General features: G+C 40.9%; 1 protein-coding gene across 9 annotated transcripts in view; it reads right to left on the reverse strand.

Annotated features, from left to right (window-relative positions):
* The window catches only part of rapgef6 (Rap guanine nucleotide exchange factor (GEF) 6), a 163,382-nt gene that overhangs the window by 44,923 nt on the left and 99,202 nt on the right, over window positions 1-19,257 (reverse strand). For all 9 annotated transcript variants that reach the window (XM_046040632.1, XM_046040629.1, XM_046040627.1 and 6 more), the window contains one exon: window positions 4,244-4,375. In XM_046040632.1, the coding sequence (XP_045896588.1) occupies window positions 4,244-4,375 (132 nt within the window). The remainder of the gene's footprint in view (window positions 1-4,243; window positions 4,376-19,257) is intronic.

Consider the following 19,257-nt stretch of genomic DNA (forward strand, 5'->3'; position numbering starts at 1 on the left):
GACAAATATTTGCAAATGAAGGCTGTTTAGAGGACCACAGGTAGTACTGATATGGATCTTAAGGACTGGCATGACTGATTTTGTTATGAAAAATACTTTTTCTCTTAGTCCAGTGTACAGAACTAATTTTGGTGTGGTAATCTGTCAATTCCAAAGAAGACATATTTACGTGACTCTGTTTTCAAGACTGTGTACTTGATATTGAAGATAATAATTAGTATGTATCATTGTATACTAGCCCTGAGAAAGTATGTAGTTAAATAATACAATATGATCAATTCAAGCATTGTTCATTTTGAAATATTATTCAACACTAAGAACATCTAAACTTAACCAATCCTGCCAAGTTTGTTAGAATAATAATGGCAACATTTCGGTTACTATTGAACTCTCAACTATTTCACTAATTTTCTTCTTTATTGTATTAAATTTGCCTATTACAGGGCAACAAGTGTTGCTGTCCACTGTCTTTGTGTTTCTTTTGTTTTATACTTGTAACAATGTCCATATACGTCCCTGAGGCGTCACCTCGGAATTAAGAGCAAGTCTAAAAATTGAGGATGACCAAGAGGCGTTATCTTGAAGGCACCGATATACCTACATCGTGGTAGTCGTAGAGTAGATTTGATTGTGATACTGCTGTTGAAGCCGGTGGGGAAAAGTTAATTTCCTGCTCTACACACTACAAGATGGACTCTCTAACAAACAATACTATCTTGGGTTCTGGGAGATTTGGTACATGGCCAAAGGGTTTTATAGGTTTCTCTGAGGCAAGGGGATTAAGCTAACAGTCTACCTCGAGTTCAGGCACAGGTCCACTCTTGTTTTCATAAATTAGGTTGGACACGTTATTTAGAGGACTTTTAAAACACACCATCTGTCCTGCTCTGCATCAGAGAAATTTAATGTGGTTTAATAGATAAGAATAGACCAGCAAGAAAAAACACTTCCCTTTCTGTTCCAAAATAAAATGTGAATGCTGATGTTATTTTCTTTGACACCAATAATAAATGACTAACATTATAAAAAGAGACAGAATGACCCGTAATGATTTAATGAATTGGGTTTTGTGGAGCAAAATGCACTTTCTTTCTGCCTGGAACTGTAGAACCAGCAGCTCTGCAGAGATGCACACCTTGGAGGACATTTTGTCTCATGCATGTAACAGTACACAGAACATGACAAAGGCCAAAAAGTGCAGTGGTACTCTGTATAACAAGAGAGAAAACTCCATATTGTCAGATTAGAGGCTGTTGTGGAGGTTGTTAAATTCTGTTCTTCTTTTAAATTGTTGATGTTGAAAAATGGAGGCATTAAGGTGGTGGGGATATAACTGTGGTGCAATCCTCAGACATTAACACTTTGCCTTTACTCTCCCCCTCTGCCTCTGACATACTGTATCCTTCAGGGCTTTTGAGAGAACAGTTCTTTCAGAATGCAGGATGTGCCCTTTCAGTCAAAGTCCCCTGGTCTCAGAACGAGTTTGAGCCAGGGGGACATTTCCTACAGACGAGGGACATCAGATCTGCCCAACAACCGGCACATCTTATAGTGCTGTGACAGAATAACAAGAGAGAGGAATGCACAGGAGTTTAGGATATAGCCAAGAGATTAAAGATAGGAAAATCAAATAACAGGAAGAGGTTGAAATGTTGAGAAGACTGAGTAAAGTGAACGACTGTGGTTTAGGTAAATGTAAGACAGAGAGGGAGAAATCCATAACAAAAGCAGTCTGTTGCATTGACAGCTAAGGACCACAGCTGACTGGAGGGTCAGCGATTTAAGACAGCTGTAAACAAAACAGAGCTGGGTCAGCGACAAGCTGAGGGGATCAGATCCGTGTGATTAATATCTAATCTCAGGATGAAGAGATCAGTCTCAGGTGTTACAACGTCCGACCCAGGTTGACCTGACTTACATCAAAACGCAAACACTCGCAGACAGTCTGAGGAGGGAGGACCGGTTGTGGCAGATAACGAGGTTAAAATATCAGAGTTAAGTAATTTAAGTAGGCTGTTTTCTATTGAGAGCACAGGTGACTTTGTGAAATTCTGCTGACAATGAGTAATTGAGTCCATAATTCCTGCACTATTACTTTTGAGGTAACTAGACGGCAATTTACAGCAGACTTCGTAAATATTGTCTAATATAGCAGTTGTGTGTTGCCCTATTTTATTTCCCTTCCACATTACCTTCTCCTTTTTGATATTTTTTCATTTTGTATAAAATTTTGTTGGGGGGGGGAGGATCTGTGTTAAATGTGCAACATAATCAGATAATAAGACATTTGGAATGGAGACTGAGGCCTCCAAATTAGCTTGGCATGGTGGCGATGGAATAATGTATCTGCATCTCTCCCTTGACTTGCTAAACAATTGACAAATAAAACCTATATTCTGGCACTTTAAAAAATATCGATAATTATCAAATCGTTATTTCTTTTGAGTTTAAAGGCTGATTTTTGCTCCTGTTTGAACTCTAAATTATGGTCAACACTAGATGCTAAACAGTGGATCACTTCACAAATCTGAGTTCTAATTTGTCTATAATTCAAGTGAATAAAGTCAAACATTGAATATTTATTGAACATTTGTTATATTGTTATTGAAAAAAAGTTATATTGCGATAATTATTGTTATTGTTGTGGATGTCTTACATGGCCTTACTAAAGCAGAGAATAGACATACATACCTAATATTAGCATTGTTAACTTTCCTCACTGAAACAAACCAGCTCCCTCTTTTTCTGGCCAGCAGTGCCCATTGATTATACCAGCTCATTAACTTCAACTAGCTCATTAAATTGTAGCTAACGGACCTCACCAGTTCCATTGATGATAACAATGCTATCAAGCTGGTGTCCAATGGAAACCCTTCCAACCCATACATGTTGACTGTGAAGAGGAACAACTAAAATACTGCAGCACTCTGTGATAAAGAGTCAAGACTGCAAGGTAATACTGAAAGGTAGAATTCATTACGACTTTCTGTGTATAGAGGGGAGATTAGGAGAGCTGAGGGAATAAATGATGAGAGACAGCCTTGTCATGTACCCTTTTATGGATTATTGATTCGCGGACATTTAAATATACACTCAAGAGAGGGATTTCATTCCAAAGCACACTGAGCTTCTGAACACTCAGAAATGTCACGTAAAGGTGAGGCTGATACAAGAGCAGCGAGCGAAATATAAAGACCTCCTGGTCGGGTAATTATACTTTGAAATTTACATTTTACACTTTGTGCATTAAACTAGGTGAACTTGTAATAAATGCGATGGTAGATGATAAGCACCCTAGTTTGAAGACATTAAAAGCAACCTTCAAAGAGTCAGAGCCACAACTCAGACAACAGATTTAAAATGTATGAATTTACATTTAAAGTACAAAGTCAACCATTTCAAAGGTCTACATGTTTTCAGTGCTTCCATTAAATTTGTGGAATGTGTTCAGATGTCCCACGCTCAAGAATTTCCATTAAAGGAAACCAAAATCAAAACATTATGACGGACTTAACTGTATAACTGATGTACACTGGAAGTCATACATTTCCTTGAAACACTTCACTGCATACTACATATGGAAGCAGACCTAAGGAATGACAGCAAAATGATCGTAATTATCCCAGTTACACCGATGATGTTACAGCTTCCATACCAGTGGCACAGGTATAGAAAGAGCTAGAAAGGTTAAGTTAATTTCCCGCAAGGGACCTTTCATCCGCAGCAGGAAGTACAGAGGGAGACGGATCACCAGGATGCACAACTGATGCTCAATAATTAGTGAGATACCAAGGGTTACAAGGATGGAGGGTAGAGGGTTGACAGATATGTTACAGACAGAATTAGAGCAAATCAAGCTGGGGAGAATCCACTGCCAGTAAAACACTTCTGTCACAGTGTGGTGGTGGAAGGGCTACCATATACAGGGGTTTGTCACTCTATTTGAAAGACTTCATATCTTTGATATGGAATAATGGTAGTGGGACAGTAATTGACAGTACAAGCAACCTAAATTTTAAAGAGGTAGCATTAGACTTCTACAGCCTGAATTCTCTATAGTTTATATTATACCGGTGCTGATCAAGGAACTTCTTAAAATAAAATACCACCTTCAGATATGCAACATGGAGGGGAAAGGAATAAGGCAAAGTGAAAGTAATCATGTTTAAAGAAAAATAAGAGCAAAGAGAAAATAAAAACCCAAATAAGATAAACTCATTTAAACAAGTAATGAGGTCCCCACCTGGTAAATATCTGAAAGGCTGCTACTCCCCGAGTCGCTGGCGATGCTGCATCCTGATTGGCTGGGGGGCATGTGCATCACCTGCTGATGGGCGTGGTCCGTTAGGTGCATCTTATTGAGGTCAGCAGGAAGCTGTTCACACATCGATAGGAAGTAGTAGAGAGACAGAAAGTGGAAACAGAGAAGGCAGAGAGGATATGAGTTCGACAGGGGCACACACACACACACACACACACACACACACACACGGCTGTTTCATCAGCCTGAAAGCCAAGGCTGGTTTGGCATGAAGAGGATGGAGCTGAAGACCCTTCAGATGGCTGTAAATTTTAATCCAAGGCTGGAGGTTGATATGATTTCTGACAGACAGAGGAGGTGCTGGAGGTGGGAGGCTGGTAAATTGTATCTGTCGTTGTCTCATTAGGCCGACATGGCTGGCTTTTTTCATGCATACAGCTTACATGTTTTGTGCACACTGAATAGACAAACATGAACATGTACACGCACACAATAACATTCAAACTCATGAACATGCACAGACAAATACACCTCAATTTCCATTTTTTAAATTAAACAAGAAAATATATCAAGCCGCCGGCCACAAATAAAATAAACTCCTTTAACAAATCTGTTCATGGCGGTCAATTCAGGATAAGAAGACAATTTGCACAAGGCAAAGCTTGAACATCGATACAAAATACATTTGTTTCTATTTTGTTATCACCTTTTATAATGATTGCACACACCAAAATCCAAACTGCTAAGAGGTCATTCTCCCACTCAGAATGAGAGAAGCAGCCAACTGACTTCTGAAAACCAGTGTGGGGGATTAGTGTTTTTTTCCACAGAGCACTTTAGTTCTAACTGTGCAAGAGCACTTTAGTTCTTGACAAAAAAAATAAATAAAAAATACACAGCAGAGACATAGAACCAGACCCAGAACACGTCACCAGATCAACATGTAACCTTTAAACTACTGTAACACAGTAGTTTCCAGCATGCATTCAACCTAGAGTCACTGCACACACCACCAGACTGACCACTCATAACTCAGTTATTGTAATGTTAGCTAGCTAAGTCCTGTTTAAATAATATGGCTGGTTTAGAAATGTACTGTAAAAATAGTGGATGCCTTACATGGCCTTACTAAAGCACAGAATAGCCATACACAGCGCTGCCTCTTGGTAGGCTCAGAGATGCAAGACTGTTTAGACATGGAGAGTGGGTCCAGCCTCTGAATCTTTCAGTCAGTCCACATAAGATGGCACCCTTATCCAGAGTGTATAAGCAGGTCAACCAAGGTGGTAGACTATAATGGTAAAAAAGAACTAGTCTAATACACAATATATGAAGATGAAAAGATAACTAAAAGAGGTATTTCTGCAAAGGCTGCCGCTGCAAAACAGTGTTTAGAGACTGATCAAGGAGGTTAAATCTCTTTTCATCTTTATTTCCCGGGCAGGGGGACAAATGTACTTAGTGCCCCCTCTGCTCTAGAAGAAAGTCTAACCTCTGATTCTCAAGTCTTACCAGTCTGGATCCTGGCAGGGTGAGAGAAGACGTCCTCCTGCGACACCGGGCAAACCTACAGAACACCTCCTCCATTGGTAGACAGCACAGGCTGTTCAAACACGCACACATTAACAAACAACTGAACTCTTACACCAGCAGTTTAGTACATGCGATGCCAAAATGAAGCATGTAAGCAAGCCGTGGCTGCGAGGAACCATGGTGCCACCATGTAATATTAAAGACATTGAGTCTGGGGGTGCTGCCCCCCTCAGTACTCTCTTCTAATAGGCCTGTTTTACTGTATGACCCATCAGCACTTAACCCTCCCCCCTTCCCCTAACCCACAGTAAAACACAGTTTCGAAGGGTGGAGTTTGAGAAGTTCAACGTCTTGTTCTTAATGTGTGGCATATTAAAGGGGAACACTCAATGTAATGAACTGATGACACTGGATTTACACATCACACAGCATTAGGGACTCTTGGGCTGTGTCCCTAGTTTATCTGAATACGACAATTAGACATCCCTAGACCCAAGACTAACCTTTTAAAATATATAGGGCATATGTAGAATTGAACAAGTTTCTAAATAGTATAAGAGAATCAAAAAGTGCTTAGACAAATGCAGACATACCTTAAGCAGACTATATAAGCGATTATACACTTGGATCTCGCTTTCATGATAGCATTAACATTTTATCCGAACCCTGTTTATTTTGGACCCCAGGGAGATTAGAAACTGATGTGGCAGAAGCTAATAGGGATCCAATAAAATACACAAACAAAATCCCTATTTACTATCTAGTGCACTACAAAGTGTGACATAAAGTATGCACTACATATATAATGCTCTTAAAGTTCAGGAAGGTGTACTTTTTATTTAATTATTTTACATTCATTTGATGTAATTCCTTTTAGATTTGTGTCTATTTTGTACATGGTCACCTCTTTCCCTGAACAAATGAGAGAATGGACTCAAGCCTATCATATGTATTATGTGGAGATACACAATGTGTTGAAAGCAAAAGCAAGTCAGGGATTTACTTGTTATGGATGTTTATTTAAGTTATCAGCTAGCATGAAACTTAACAACACATTGTATTTGGACCAAACCCTGGCCATGGGAGGACATCAGTATTATTAAACCGTATTAAGTAGTAATCCATTCACTGTAGATTTATATTGACTAATTAGACCGCTAAATGTCTGATCTGATACTCACATACACACGAAATATGAAAATGCTCCACTGTAAAACTTCAAGGATAAATTTCCTTCTTTCTATGTAGTATACCACTAAATATTAATACATTATGTGCACATATTTCAATAATAAGCAATTAGCAACACTTAAACAGTACGATTCTAATTTCAAAGTTTGCTGCCATAACACACGCACACACACACACACACACACACACACACACACGTCTCTGACATTAGTTTTAGTGGGACTAAAGGAGTATTTAATGAAATCCATTTCCCATTAGTTACGGCAGTGTGATGCATTGTGTGTTTCACTTATTGAACTGCAGGCAACACCTAATCCTAGACTGATGTCTGAATGTGTTCTTGAATAAATCACACACATACACACAAGTAGAATTCTGTGCTCTCTTTCTGGATACTTGCGGTTGACCAACACTCTTCCCTACTAGTTTGTTTTGTCTGTGTGTGAATTAGAAGAGACAGAAAAAGCGAGAGAGGCTGACAGAACGATTGCTTATTTCATTACAGGTAAATACTTATTGATTTCTGTGTGATGGAGCCAGTGATGATGAAGCTCCCACCCTGCATCCATTTAATATGTTCACCCAAATTCACACATTTACAGGGAGAAAGAAAGAAACAAATGATTCAAACTGCGGAGCCGACCAGGACAGAAACATGGCATATGATAGAACTGTCAGAACTTTATCTCGTCAAGCTAATTGGGGAAACAAGAACATTGGAAATCTAGCAGCAACATCTACATTGGCTGCAAGTCTGAAACGGCTTCGTTTTAAAAAGAAGGATTTTGGCTAACATTATCGCTTCAAGAGCTTAGCTTGGTGTTATAGATGGTGTTTTATAGTAATTTACAGTGAAAACTCCACAATAGGGTTACAGAAGGGTGAGGGTTAAGGTTAGTTCATTTAGTGGTGGGTTTTAATGTCTGCATCAGGATCAGGAGTTCTGTTTGACTAACCCACAATTAAAGACGGACTGATTCAGGATTCTGTGTTGCTAGCTTTTAAATTCAGATATCCACTAGGTGACTTTTATGTTAAAGTTCATTCAGATATTACATCATTAAAGTAAGGAGCACCATGCTCGCAAAATTTTTGGCAGCTGGTGCGTGAGAGGGAGCAGAACAGTGGTGAGTTAAAAATGTTATAATTGCACTGGTTTCCCACAGGCTGCATCATTGATGGACAAAATGTATTTTGCCATTAAAGTCTTAATGACCATCGTGAGCGAGAGGGACGCTACCACTTCTCAAAGTGAATCCACAGATGTTTTTCACATCAATCTCATCTTTTAACATTATTAGAGAGGAAATTCTGCTGCCTGTTTTACAATACCCAACAGTGCACAAGGACTGAACAGGGTGTTGAGTTGGGATTGGTTTATCTCCTATTAGCTTCCATGCTTTATGTAAAGCATTTTGCTGGATATTCAGTTATTCATCCACACAGTTGGCATGAATGAATGAAAATAGAGATTTATGGTCAGATTGTTACTGTGGCTATACGAGGAAAATAGTTTTTCTAGACTCATCTGATCTGAGAAGCATCTTGTCAACAGTTTTAAATTGGCTATTGAAGCTACAGCCATCAGCTGACTAAGTAGCTAAGCAGAAAGATTGGATACGGGTGGGGGGATGGCCAGCCTGACTCTCTCCAAAAGTAACAAAATTAGCCTACCAGCACTTCTTAGATTCACTAATTAACATGTTATATCTCTTCTGTTTAATCCGTACAAAAATCTAAGTGTTAAATGACAATTCGTTGTTTTACAGAGTGTTATGTACTGGACTATTATTTGGCCAGGACCTGTTGCCAGGCAAGCAGTGGAGACTCTATGAAGTCACTGGTCTATTAACAGTCTGTTCATATTTTTGACAGACTCTGCAGCACCAGTGACATCCTACTCTGCTAACTCGCAGGCTGTAGAGCACTGTAAACTATGGACTCTGCAGGAATACCAATGCAGTTCTTTCATTCGGCTCATGCTTACCTTGATGGATTTATTTCCTAACTAACAAAAAGACTTTAGGGATAAGATTAAGTTTGTGTTTTGGAGGTGCAAGGGAACGAAAAAGGGAAAGCAGAGACAAAGGGAGTTTGTGAGAGAGTCAGAGAATGAAGGATGAGAGACAGGAGTCAGGCGAGGGAGTGATGGGGGAAGTGAATAATTGTGGTGGCCTCGTGGCTCCCATTTACACCACAGACTTAATCCTGCTCTTATCCTCCTCTTTCTCTCTCCCAGCGGGTCGAGTCGTGGGGGCGGGGGTTTAGGGGGTCTCCCATTCTCCTCATGAATTAAGGATGAGAGTTAGGAGATTAAATATAAATGTGGAAGGATCCTTCAGCTGTACAATTCTATCACGTCAACGAGAGGGCACAATCATAGGTTCAAGGAGGATCAAGCTGGAAGTAAATGTTATGCTGCAGACAAACAGACCAAGCATTCACTTACAGAGTCTGATTAACTCCAGAGAAATGAACCATCATCGGTCATAATAAGTAGGCAATCCAAGAAAGATGCAGCAGTCAAAGAGGGTAAAAATCCTTAAGGAACAAGCTTGGAGCTGTCAGAACCATTTTACTTGGTTTGGCACCTTATACATGATTAATTGGCTAATGTTGTGAGCAAAGACCACAACTGGTAGAGCTGGGCAATATAATGTGACATGGGTTATCCATATAATCATTTTCTACCATCACTGAATGTTTATAATACTGTTGTCAATGATGTTTGTGGATGTATTTGTTCATACAGTAATCATAAAATTAACCACTAAATAAAATTAGGCTATATGTGAATAATAGTTTGATTTATTAGAAGGCAAAATTTAACAGGATTTCTCATTTGCTTATCTTCACTATATTGTCCAAGACCAACAAGCTAACACAGTGTCATATAGGTCATAGCATTTAACCACCCAAATAAGGATCCTTCCCTCCATCCATCAATCATGTACATTAACTGGCCACTCTGCCTTTTTTAGCTAACTTTATGACTACATTTCTCTTTCTTCTTCCTGAAAGCAAAACAAACCAAAAACATATTAGGGCGATGTCTTCTTTTTCAGTCTTCTATAAAACCTAACTCTATTTCACTTATTGCATCCAAGTTTAACAAGAGATTAACTAGCTGTGGGCCTGAGTGCTCTGTTCCCCCTATTTCCTCAGTGATAAAAAGGGCTATGAAGCCCAGACTGGTCATTTGGCTACACAGACAAGAGACAGGGGTTCCCCCAAAGGCAATTTAGTGTTGGGATAATCTTTGCTACATTGTAGGTCAGTGTGTGGAGCGATGTTTTGGGAAACCTTGAAGACGTTAATGGACGAGGCTTGGTCCGTCTAGCATTATAGTCTAGAATTTGTTGGTTAAGGGTCCCAGAGGGGCCACACGATTAAAACATGGGAGGAGGACAAAAGGAGGGAGTGGTAAAAGCAAACAAAACAGGCCTGCCATTTCACCTTGAATTATGTTTTGCATTCATTGTTACTTAGTAGTTTTCTGACCCAATATTGTTTTCAGCGTAGGTTTCGTTAGGATGCAGATACATTTTAATGACTAAATGGCAGAACACACAAAAGACTTCAGACAATTACATAAGATTTATGAAAAGAGCATGACAAAGAAGTATATATCAGCACACAGAATAAGAAAGAGGAACTGAAGAGAGAGTGAGAATATTATATTAAGACGAACGATAAAGAGGACAAATAGCTTAGCCAAGTAATTAAAGAAAATGTGAGGCTGATGAATCCTGATGAGGATGATAATTAAAGAGGGTTCAACAAACAATGAGACAAACAAAGCTCGATGAATATTTAAAGACAATGCTGGTGTTTGCAGAGAGGAAACAAAATGACAGTATCACCGAGAAAGACTATCCTGGTTAAACACTACACTTACATTACACTTAAACCAACCAACACAAAGAATAATTCATTTTAGTAATAACCAATAATCTACAAATATAACTATAAGGGATTATGATGGTGCTGAAGACAGAAGGGCCAACGCTGACCAATGGCCGAGTTGCCAGCTCATGTCAACTGACTGAAAATGTGTACAGGCTGTAGAATAATACAATTATTCCTGTTATAGAACTCCCTTAGCCAGAAGTACCAGCCATACACTACTCATAACCCCACAGCTGAGAAAATACAGGCATAACAATTAATAGTGAGGTCACTGACGGGGTATCTGACATGAACACAGTCGGCCTGTAGATGTCAGCAGTGACAAACTGCCTTGACAAGACTTGAGTGGTAAGCCAAGCAACACAACCATCACTCAGAAATGAAATATGACTAAATGAGCATGTTAAACTGTGCAAGTTGATACTTGTCACTTTTTTTGTACTTCATTTTAGTGGTTAAATGCTGCAAATACTTGCAGGTGCTTGCATGCTTTTTCATTCACAAAGTTTAATTTATATTCCATTAAAGGCCTTCCTGCTTTAGAACATAAACACACATTGAAACAGGAATCATTAGTTGTTAACATATGTCTTCACTTGTACCAGCTGATTGAGCAGATTGTTACACATGAAACCACAGCACAGAAAGAGGTTGTTCACCTCCACACCGAGACACAATGTAGCTACAGTCTCGCAGCACAATCAGTTAGGTTTCCTTGATGTCTGCATCTGATTTCCGCTGGTTTATTCATCTCTCTCTCTGAGTCGCTCTGTCTCTTTGCATCGTCTCTTTCCGGGTGATCTCACTTCTTCGCTTTGATTGTTTTGGTTATTAACTGTCTCCTGTCTCTCTCTATGTCCAACGGTTCACTCCCTCATTACAGCCTCCACTCTCCAGTTTCCCTGACACTGTCACTTTCGGCTCTTTTTTTGGAGATGTTCTCCATTCTTGCATTCCCCCACCTCCTCCTACTGGATCAAACCCCTATTTCTGTCCCCCCAACACAATTCTGCATCAAAGTGAGCAAGTAGTGAAATCACTGCAAGTAGCCTCATCACACTAACCAGGTGAGAACATTGGCTCTGCTGCCTGGAACGGGACACAATCACATTTCCAGATTTAGCCCTGTAGCGCTGCAGAAAGCTTTGATCAATCAAGGCCAGTGTTTGCTTGATCTAGCGTTGTAAGAGGGAGACAGTGTTGGGAAACACACACACACACACCCACACCACACCCACACACACCCCCCAAATGCCTAAAACATCATACACAAAGAAACACAAAATCATAACAACCTGCACATACACAGACAGAGTATACGTGAACTGCATGCATCTATGAGCTCCATTGAGTAAAACATTCGCTGAGCTCATTGAATAGGCCCAGAACACAGCCATGCTCCACTGTATTACTGGCAAGTCCACACGGTTCAATTAAGATACAGTGCAGGGAGACAGATGGAGGTGGGGGGAAAATAGAGGGACCTGAAGTGAATATGACTGAGTGAAAGAGGAGACAGTGAAAGAGGCAGAGTGCAGCATATGATTGAGACTGGATTGATATTTTGTGTGTACCTTTACTTTTTTTTATATATAAATGTAAAGGTAGCAGAGAGTGGAGAAGAGCATATAATAGAGATAGGACTGACAGTGAGGGGACGGAATGAGGATGAAGTGAGAGGGAGGGAACAGATGAAGATAAAAAGTCTCAAATATTCTCTAAGAATCCAATTCTACCTCAGTCCAGACTACCATATCTCTGGCACCATGGCACTGTGCCCCCCCAGGGGGAGAGAGAGAGAGAGACAAAGTGTGTGTGTGTGTGTGTGTGTGTGTGTGTGTGTGTGTGTGTGTGTGGGAAAAGGGGAAATGTAATGAATTGAAGCTGGAATTGGAGGTGACAACTGCAAAGGCAGACATGCCACAGAGAAAGGAAAGGAGAGAGACACAGAGAGGGAGAGAGGTGGTGGTGGTGGTGGTGGAGGGGGGGAGTTAGCAAAAGCCCACATGAGGAGATGAGGACTCAAATACTGTCAAGCAGAGAAGACTGCATGTGCACACACACAAACAATAATTCTAACACTTTTTTGTGCTTCTCACAGTCAGACCAACTCTGTCTCTTGCCAGCCCTACTTTATAAAAGGTGGCACTTTGCAGTCAAAATCTTGACCAAAATAAAATGCGTGGTGAAACTAAACACCTCTCCCTAACAGAATAAACAACCATTGCATTTGATCAGGCATTTAGAAGAGTTCTGCTAGTTTATTCAGGAAGTGTGTGCAGTCTGCTGAGTCTGTCAATGTGGTGCCTCTGTTTCTTTGCAAACATCCTTTGATATTAAACAGGGGCACTCCGCTGATATAAGACATTACGCTCAGTTTACTTGTCATGAGGAGAACAGCTCGGTTAAATAATGTCTTCTGTGACTCTGGAGGAAGTTTCCAAAAACCTTAGAGAATAACCCTGACGATGTCATAGTGATGTCACCGGGATTGTCTCATTTTCAAACAGAAAGCCTGTGTTACATTACTGAGAGTATGCAGTTTAAAAGGCATTTACCAGGCAGGGAGAAACTATTGAAACATGCTATCAGGCTGCATTATAGGAAGTGTAGGACCCAGGGTTTTTAGGGTGTGACTGCAACTACAGTCTGAATATCTCAGCTTCTGCTGCTTTGATTTTGACAATCCTTTTTTAAGCCCCCAGAACTTTATGGAGATGCAATACTAAATCACTGGAGTACCTTTTTAAGAGCTATACTAAGTTTTCACAGTGAATATACGACATGTTAAACTCCTCTCAATATAAAAGGACACAACAGACCATGTTTAAGGAAACAGCAGTGAGCTACTTATGGTGAGGTTCCTCTTTTCAGCATCCCAGATATGACAGAAGGTTGTGCAGCAACTGACACTTTAGCTGAACAGCAGTGACAAAAATAAATAAAATAAAAAAACTTTCACGACAGTACTTTTTTCAGCAACATATGCTCAAACATGTTTTGGAAGAGAAAATTAGACACTAATGGCTGGAACCTGAAAGTGAGGCAGCTTGAAAGACACTTTTTTCCCCCCCATCACAAGGTGGGGATTCTGCATAGCAACACAATACCTAGAAATGTCTCTGAAACACATTCTAATAGACAATACACAGTTATGGAAAAACCTGCATCCTGTGATTTGGCAGGCACTGGTTTGTGAGGTACAAGGTTCAACAATCATTGGTTGGCAAGTTACGAGCCTGGGTAGAGAGTGGCTGGCAAGCTTCTACAGTGGATAAACAGCCATCAGATGGCAGTTTCCACACTTTGTTGTGCCAGCATTGTGACAGACGGGATGTTGAATGGCACTGTCACCAACGCTGCCAAAGGCCTGTGACTTTTGCCCCAGTTGTCTGAGAGTGATGAAGGAGAGAAATGCAGAGAGGGAGGCACACATGGAGAGGAGGAAGGCATGATAAACAAAGCAAGTAAACAGAAGTGGAAGGCAAGATGAAAAAGGAGTAGAGTGTGTGTCTGCATACGTGTGGTGTTTCAATGCCCTCATTTCATGTTTAATGACTCATGCACATGCTTGAAAATCCTGGACACATTACTGTAATAATAAAAACACAATCAAACCTGTATTATTACCCAAATATGTTATCAGAACTGAATGTGTATATTTTCCACAAAAAAAAAATACGGATCTGGAAAATCATATGGATGGGATTAAGTTTTTATTTTGCAAGTCACAAGTATGTCTTGTAGAAGTCATTGGTGCTAAAATCAAAAGTCAAGTTGCAATATCTCACGTTTGTATCGTGTCTAACGTCACCAGATAAGTGATTACAGTCTGACTCTGGTCCAAGTCATATGAGTCAAGTTTGGAGTCTGGAAATCTGAGTTTATAGATTCCTTGTTATAGTTTAATAGATATTACACAAATCATGCAATTCATTTCACAACAGCTATATAGGTACAGTACTTGCTTTGTTAATGTAATAACAGGAGACATCAAATAATGTCTCCGCCACACTCCCTTTCATCAGAATGAGTAATGCCAGTCTGGATTTTCTTAGTGAGTAATGGTTCTAAATTGGATACATGCTCATTCATCCCACACAGTCTACCACTCATTCAGTTTTCTGGCAGCTTTCACAGTGAAGAAGGTAATTAGCATGGGTCAGCACCCCTGCAGAGTCAAGCATTCTTCTCTGGAGGACTAAAGGTATTACAACCAGGCTTTAGTAGAAATTCCCTCCAGCTGGTATCTAAAGAGTGTTTGTGCGTGTGTTTGTGGCAGCAGGTAGCAGATGGTAGTTGCTGCCAAACAGTGTTAGAGGTTTCTGAAAGGAATATTCAACCTGTCGCCCGTCTGCCCTCCTCCACTCACAACACCTTGGTGAAGACATTTTCATGGAGAAAAAAAAAGGTGGGGGGGGGGGGGGGGGGGGGGCGCTTTATGCCAAATTTTGCATGCCTGCCGAGAATTGTATGAAAATGAATTAAAGTTCTGCTTTTAAACGCAATACTATTCTTTGTGGGGTTCATCAATAGTGATAAATGATCAGTATATATTTTACGAACGTTAAGAACCGTTAATATATTATTACACTTAGTAAAAGTACCATTTCTTGAGATTCAGCAAAAACATGTGGTTAACCGCGTTCAAACAGCAAAGTGTCCTAAAAGGACTTAAGAAGTGAATTGCATAATTCAAGGTCCCCCTGCTCAAGCCAGCGCATGTCCAGGCCCGTCTGAAGTTTACCAATGACCATCTGGATGATCCAGAGGAGGAATGAGAGAAGGTCATGTGGTCTGATGAGACAAAAATAGAGCTTTATGGTCTAAACTCCACTCGCCATGTTTGGAGGAAGAAGAAGGATGAGTACAACCCCAAGAACACCATCCCAACCGTGAAGGATGGAGGTGGAAACATCATTCTTTGGGGATGCTTTTCTGCAAAGGGGATAGGACGACTGCACCGTATTGAGGGGAGGATGGATGGGGCCATGTATTGCGAGATCTTGGCCAACAACCTCCTTCCCTCAGTAAGAGCATTGAAGATGGGTCATGGCTGGGTCTTCCAGCATGACAACGACCCGAAACACACAGCCAGGGCAACTAAGGAGTGGCTCCGTAAGAATCGTCTCAAGGTCCTGAAGTGGCCTAGCCAGTCTCCAGACCTGAACCCAACAGAAAATCTTTGGAGGGAGCTGAAAGTCCGTACTGCCCAGCAACAGCCCCGAAACCTGAAGGATCTGGAGAAGGTCTGTATGAAGGAGTGGGCCAAAATCCCTGCTGCAGTGTGTGCAAACCTGGTCAAGAACTACAGGAAACTTATGATCTCTGTAATTGCAAACAAAGGTTTCTGTACCAAATATTAAGTTCTGCTTTTCTGATGTATCAAATACTTATGTCATGCAATAAAATGCATGTGATGCAATGTGATTTTCTGGATTTTTGTTTTAGATTCCGTCTCTCACAGTTGAAGTGTACCTATGATAAAAATTACAGACCTCTACCTGCTTTGTAAGTAGGAAAACCTTCAAAATCAGCAGTGCATCAAATACTTGTTCTCCCCACTGTATGTAAAGAAGTTGCTGCAGCTTTCTTGAGGTTTCTGTTTTGACCTTATGTGTTCTGTATGCTGGATAGTCCACTGACTTAAATATACAACTGAAAGTTTTTGGGTGAAATGCTAGTCCTATCAAATGTATGTATGTAGGGAACTAAAAGAGCAAACTTGATCTTGTTCACCATCTTTTGTTTCGTCTTTTGTTCTGTGTGTATGTGTGTGTGCGTACGTAACAGGAAGCTGCAAGGCGTCTCTGTCTGGGCCCCTTAGGAAGGTGGGCCATGGCCAGGTCTGCCGGATACAGTAGGGAAGGCTAAACACTTTGCTTTAGTGACACAACTACTCATGTGCGCTCGCTCACACATGTACAGATAGACACACATACATGTTAGTACCTCCTGGCTCCGCTCTGTTAACAGATGCTTCCTGCCCTGCAGCCCAACCCACGCTACTTAACGCATACAAACACAGATGCAACGCGTCCCTGGCACCCCTACAGGTTGACCCAGGGGCCAGGTGGAGGGGCAGTCCCACCCTTTGGTTCTCCTGTGGTGTTTGTTAATGTTGGATCCCGTTCCACTCTCTTGGCCCACTCACCTCATCCCAGACAGTGCAGACTACAATATTGTTACTATTGGCAGGACAGCAAAATAACTTTGTTTACCCACCGACCTAATCCTGAACTCCAACGTTTACCAGGCATGTTATTATGTCAACTGACAAAAACTATTCTTGACAACAAAAGGAAGTCGGAGAAATTTAACTGAATTGAGCTGAACTAGTGCTAATATGGTTTAAAAAAAGCTACACTTTCCATTATGTTTGGAATTTATAATCATTTGGCTACTTTTGGTGACTGTTACATGATGCTGCCGAGATGTTTCAACGTGACTCTGCAGATGTGCACTGGTATTTAAAAGGAGTTCAATGTGAACACTGAAATGTGGCCACAATAACAGCTGAATGCAGAGAAAAAAAAACCCTTAAAATCAAACCAAAAGAAAGGCCAGAATTGCTTTTCTCATGCAAACAACAATTATTACAGGAATGTACAAAGGCCCCCCAAGACGCAAACACTGCCAAATTGACCTTCTTCCTGCCTGATCACATTTGTTTTCATATAATCATACCACACACTGCCTGCTTCCCCCACACACTTTCTCTCTCTCTCTGCTTTTCTCTGTCTTTCTCACAAATTCACAAACACTCACAAAGCAATCACCCATCCTTTCCATCTTGTTTTTATAAATGCCCTTGAAAATTATCCAGTAAAGGCTCTCTGGCTGTGGCAGGCAGAGGAGGGGATGTGGATCAATAGCAGTGAGATAATGGGAGAAAGGAAAATTAGGGGGTGGGGGCTATGAGTGGTTGAAATATTAGCAGTAGGATGTGTGTGTGTGTGTGTGTGTGTGTGTGTTTGGTCTAGCAGCTCATGACTGACTAGGTGGAGTCTGCATATATAAAGTGAGGGGGTGTAATTTGTGTGTGTGCACATTTACTGTATGCATGTGGGTATTATGTTGTGACCATTGCAAGTATATAGGCCTGTGTGTGTGTCTATGCGTTTGTGGGAGTTAACCTGCATCTCAAAGAGATATGCCAGCAAGGTCAGGGGTCACATGCATGGGTGTATGTGTGTTCAGACAATGAGTATGTGTGTGTTGTGTATGCACAAAGGCTGGAGTGCGTTCCCACATGAGCAGCCTCACTTTCAGTCCATTTAGCCCACACTGTTGACCAGCTTGGGCTTGTTAATGCACACAGGGCCGAGTGGGCTTTTCACTCTACAATTTTAGCCTATCATAGCTAATGGACAGTAAATACACCATTCTGGACACAACACTGGTCACTGTACTCATTGAAACAATCAAATAGCACTGCTTTTTTTTCTTAGTGTGGTGAAGGTGAAGTGTGTTAAAATACCAAACAAGCAACTGCCTTTTGCATCAGCTGAGAATGGTCAACCTACAGAATGTGAATGTGCTGTATATGTCAATGTGTGTCAAAGTTAAAATTCAGCTAAAATGGACCTCTGATGTTCCATGTAGGGCAACATCTGCTTTTGTCTTGCTGATCTCACAATATGCCAAAAAGAAGCAAAAATATTTTTTGAGACGCCCATCTTCACACATAGCACAAACACTGTTTTACACAATGACTTATGGTATTTATGAAGCTTTACATTTAGTTAATGTTACTAAGAGATGCACGTGCAAAAGAGGAAGAAAAAATTAGCAACAATGTGTATTTATGTTTAGGATTAAATAGTAATTTATGACTTATGGGAGGTGAGCTGTGCATGGTCTGGCCTAATGCAACCCATATTGATCTTTATCACCCCTACTTCCTGTGCATATGATATCCTAGACCTCCCTCGGCATGCTAAAAGCCCCCTTTCTCTATGGCTGCCTCTTGCTCCGATTCTCTACCTCCCTCTGTTTTCTGTCTTTGTCTCCCGCTCATTCTCTCTCTCCCTTCTTGTGCTCTTGTCTGGAAGCCCACCCTCCCCCTCCCCTCATGTCTCTGGGCTCAAAGGCCACATTACCTTGACACCCTGCGTGAGTTCTGTCAGTCCGTCAATCAGCCTGTCTGGGCTCAAGGTCAGAGTAAATCTGTTACAGTCAACGTGAAGAGGCTGCGTTATTACATCACCTGGCAAAGGTCATCCTCTTAGTGCACAAAAGTGGTTCTGTCAACATATTCAGGTATCAGGAGAGCCACGGTGCAACGATCTAACACTCTTTTAATGGTACCTGCAGTCTCCATCCACTGATCTGATGATGCAGAGGATTACAACGCAAACTCC

The sequence above is a fragment of the Micropterus dolomieu genome, linkage group LG23 (genome assembly GCF_021292245.1).
Source record: "Micropterus dolomieu isolate WLL.071019.BEF.003 ecotype Adirondacks linkage group LG23, ASM2129224v1, whole genome shotgun sequence".
NCBI lineage: Eukaryota > Metazoa > Chordata > Actinopteri > Centrarchiformes > Centrarchidae > Micropterus > Micropterus dolomieu.